At 49.6% G+C, this 4,559-nt stretch overlaps 1 protein-coding gene across 1 annotated transcript; it reads left to right on the top strand.

Moving 5' to 3' along the window:
• Nucleotides 3,213-4,559, top strand: LOC8060465 (F-box protein At5g65850). Its single transcript, XM_002448376.1, has one exon. It carries the CDS (start codon nucleotides 3,213-3,215, stop codon nucleotides 4,557-4,559), a length of 1,347 nt encoding a protein of 448 aa, XP_002448421.1.

The following is a 4,559-nucleotide window of genomic DNA, read 5'->3' as shown; positions in this document are numbered from 1 at the left end:
TGCAAGTGTGTCTTCTGTTTTCTTCATTTTTATTTTGAAACTTGATGTCTACAAAAGGTTATGTTTTCCTGTGTTTCAAATAATACACCAGCTTTCAACTTCAGACAACAAAGTGACAAAAATCAAATCCCCTCATATTTTGGCAGTTATGTCACTGTTATTAAGGATAGCTTGCTACAAAAGAGTTGGAGTATGAAACAGAGCCAACTAACAGCACATCTCCATCCTTTCAACCTTTCATGAAGTCTCAGGCATGTGCTTGCAGCGAAAAAAAGTGGCATGATAATCGTGGAATAGTGTAACCTGAAAAACAAAAATGCTCGTTTTTCTCACTCTCTTGTTTCAAGCGGCAATGACCCATCAGCAGAGTTTTTTTTTTTTTTTTTTGAGAAATGGGTGTTTACATTACTGGAAAATCTATTAAGCGACAAGCCTGTCATCCTCGCTGCGGACATGGGCGGACCCAGGATTAGCTAAAGACTAGAGCCATTACATTAGACATCCATGCTAATTATGCTTGACTGTAGAAAAAAATAATAATTTATCCACTGCAATTAAGGACTAAGACTAGGGCCATAGCCCTAGTGGCCCTAGTCTTGGGTCTGGCACTGGCCGTGGACATCCCTGCCGCTGCGCCCCGTCCCCCGCCCTCCTTGTGCACTCGCCCCCACTTGCTCCAACAAGCTCCTCCCTCCCTCCTCTTTGGCGGCGGCAAGGTAGGCCTCTTCCTCCTCTTAGATCTGTGAGCACCGGAGACGAAGACGACAACGGTGGTGGCTAGAGTTTCGACGAGGAGGATGTCACTGAAGAAGGAGAAGAAGCCAACTCTGTCAGGTTATAGAAGGGCCCAATCGGGGGAAACAGGTAGGCCGGACGGTGGGAAAGGAGGCCTGGCGGCGGTAGCGGCGGTCGAGCCAATGCAAGGAGAGGCGGGGGCATCATGGCTCAAAATGTCTGGGGAACCGATCCCCGATTCCCCGCGGGGAATTCCCCTATTTGGTGATGGGTTTGGGGTAAAATCTCTCCCCACGGGGAGCTAAATGGGGCAAAATCTGTCCCCGTCGGGTTTCGCGGGGGCGGGTCTGGTGTGCCTCCCCCCGTCCCCGTTCCCCGTGGAGACCCGATAATAATAAACCTATGCTCGATGTTTGGATTCTTAGTTGCTATTTCTAGTTGATGAATCACTTGTGGTGAATGTATGAACAATATGATTGTTTCTGTGTTGTCATGAACTATGCAATAGGCAATTATAGACAAATGGCTGTTATTTGCATGTGAATTATTGGATATTTGTTGTTGTTTATGTAAGTGATTTGTTGTTGTTTATATAATTGACGCGGAGACGGGGATCCCCGCGGGGATTTAATCCCCGAGCGGGGACGGGGATGGGGCAGAAGTTCTCCCCATGACCCTTCACGGGGACGGGGATGGGGGAGAATTTGCCCCCGCGGGGACGGGTTTAGGGCAGTAACCTCCGACGGGGAATTCCCCGTTGACATCCCTAATCATGGCCGGAGCTCAAATCTTGGCATCGTAAGTGAGCACGGCCATGGTAGAGCTTCGGCTAGAGGGGGAGGGGAAGAAGGCAGCCACCGCGGACGGTAGGGTTCGCCGGAGCAGCCTCGGCAAGGCGGTGATCGGCGGCGGGGGTGAGAACGAGAAGGAGGCAGGATTGGGGCAAGGACGAATGAGGGGATTGAAAGAGGAAGGTGACCATGAGACTGGAGGAAGAAGACGCCACGCAGTGGGAATGGGCTCGCGCGCACTTTATCTTCGTCCTTACGTTACTCATGTGCCGATAGATCAGCAGCTACGATAGATGTACATTAGGGACGATGCCTGTGATCAGCTCCTCCCCTTCGACGCACTCGTACCCACTGCTCCTCCCCTTCTAATCAATAATTTTAAAGTTTCTTATATAATAAGACAGACATCAAGACATGTAGGCATAGTTATTAGAACCGGACCGGAGATTGAACCGGCAAGACTTTCGGTTCAATGGTTCACTGGTCCAACCGTTAAAAACCGGTTGAACCGCTGGTTCGATAGTTTTGGACCGGATGAATTGAACCGTCCACAAATATTTTGAACCGGTGTAATATAATAATATACAATAAATAACCAATAACATATAGTTGATTACATATGCAAATTAGATGATAAAAAACAGAAAATGCGCATGAAAATGTAATATATGGAGCACTTATAAATTATTGAAAAAGAAACTAAATAGTATAGTTAGATATTCATCGTTACAAACATTTTCAAATACTAAAATGGAGTGCACTATTGTGAAGAGGTCATTGAGATAATTAAAATGGACATATTATTTCTCTAATTTGAAGGTTACACGAAAAAGTTTTAAATATTTTAAATTCAAAAGACACATGAAACATCCAGTACTAAAGTCCAATCAACGAATCACCAGCGTGAGCGGCAAAAAAGAGCACTGCACAGCGCGAGCATAGCAGGTGGGGCCCTGTAGGGACCACGCAGCAGGTGCACAGAGGATGCACGCCACCAGCCAGAGCATACTGCACGCACAGCAGTACGGCACCATTCCAGACCGGCCGGTTCACATGCACGGTTTTTTCACCGGTTCCATAGAAAACCGGCCGGTTCAACCGGTTTCTACCGGTCTGATTATACGAACGGTCTTTTAAGTGAACCGAACCGTTGTAGTCTCTGGTTCGGTCTTTTACCGGTCCGACCGTCGGTCCGGTCCGGTCCTAATAACTATGCATGTAGGTTCATTAGTCTTCTTACCATTTTCTATAGCGTTATTTTTAGGCCCCGTTTGGTTCCATCAACTAAATTTTAGCTAGCTAAACTTTAGTCACTTTAGTAGCTAAAGTTCCAAACACATTGACTAAAATAGGATAAAATAGTTTAGTTCCATTAGTCACCCAAGAGTAGCTAAAAAAATTTTAGCTAGCTAAAATTTAGTTGGTGGAACCAAACAGGGCCTTAATCGGCCGGCCTTCTCATCTGAGTTTCTCCGAATTTTGAAACCCCCCCCCCACCCCAAAAAAAAACAGTTTGCATCTACCATAGGTGTTACTCCCTTGTATAGTCATAATAAATATATAAATTGGTCTAATCGTCTCTTGCTCCGACCCTATATTATAAAGGAAGTATGTAGCTACCAGGATCAATACAATCATCAACGTCAAAACATTAGGGTTTCAATTTTGAAACAATCTCTCGCTGCCATGGGAGACCCTCAGACGATATTCGAGGACCGCAGGGAAATCCCTACCGACATCATACCGAACATCTTGCTGAGGCTGCCGAGCAAGGACTTTGTCCGGTCATCCTGCGTCTGCAAGCAGTGGCGCAACATCGTCGCAGACCCCTCCGTCCGCAAGCTCCACGTGGGCCATCGTCATGCCGCCACAGCATCGTCGGAGACGGAGGTCTTGCTCGTCACAGAAACCCGCAAGCTCGGATGGAGCGACGAGGCCAGCGTCTTCAACCTTTCCTCCGCCAAGGCCTTGTGCCAGGTCGCCATCCCCACCGGATACCGCATCGCCGGCGTCTGCAACGACCTCCTCTGCTTCGTGTACGACCACGAGCTAGCGCCGACGATCGTGTGCAACCCCATCACCGGCGAGATGCTGCGGCTTCCAAAGGCGCCTCCGCTCCCTTCAGGGAACCCCCTGCTGTCGCATCTCTTCGTCTTAGGGTTCAGCCGACCGACCAAGGAATACAAGATGTTCCAGCTTTCCTTCCCACGACGGCACGAATACCCCAGAGATGAGACCAACTACATAGCCGTGTATACCCTGGGTGGCGGCGGCGGCGGCGGCTGGCGCCAATACTCCTACCTCTCTCGGTTCCACCCGGTCACATCGCCGGCGCCGGTACACATCGACGGGAACATATTCGTGCCGACCGCTGATCTGGCAGACAAACGCGCTCGCGCTGCGCGAATGTTGGTGCTCGACGTGAGGACGGAGGCGCCCCGCTTGTACCGTATCCCGTACAACTACGACGATTATCACGAGGACTGGGACCAGATGTTGGCCGGCAGCTTTGATCTGAACGGGCAGATGTGCCTCGCCGTGAACGTTGGTTTTTTTAATCCTGTGTCTCGCATGAAGACCCAGTTCTGGGTCATGAAGCCGCAAGGTGAGCTTGATCAGGGCAAGGATGAGCAGGAGGATGACGACAAGCTCCATTGGGATCTACGCTATAGCTTCTACTTCGACCACTTCGCCATCAACGCGCCGAGGGCCGCCTGGATTGACCACACCCAGACGTTATGCTGCAGGATTGGAACGTTTGTGTACAAGTATGACACAAGAGGATACTCATCGTCCTCCAATGTCGTTGATTCTCTGTTGTTTGACGAGCGAGTCGCCGTCCCATGTTCTCCATGTCCGTCAGTGTCTTCTAAATGGCCGCAGTTTAGCCGGTGGAGCATTTGCGGGGGTTATCGCCCCAGCCTGCTCTCCCCTCTCGTTTTTGCGTTGCCACCATCATCCCAAGACGAAGAGGGGAAGAAACGATCACAGTTGGAGCAGACCTTGATACGTGCTCTGGAAGGTGGAGCTTGA

Source organism: Sorghum bicolor, chromosome 6 (genome assembly GCF_000003195.3).
Source record: "Sorghum bicolor cultivar BTx623 chromosome 6, Sorghum_bicolor_NCBIv3, whole genome shotgun sequence".
Lineage (NCBI taxonomy): Eukaryota > Viridiplantae > Streptophyta > Magnoliopsida > Poales > Poaceae > Sorghum > Sorghum bicolor.
The sequence above is the reverse complement of the archived record's forward strand: the minus strand, read 5'-3'. Positions and strand labels throughout refer to the sequence as shown.

What these genes read in the sequence shown, in the direction of transcription:
- LOC8060465 (XM_002448376.1), top strand. Translation starts at nt 3,213, where the DNA reads ATGGGAGACCCTCAGACGATATTCGAGGACCGCAGGGAAATCCCTACC.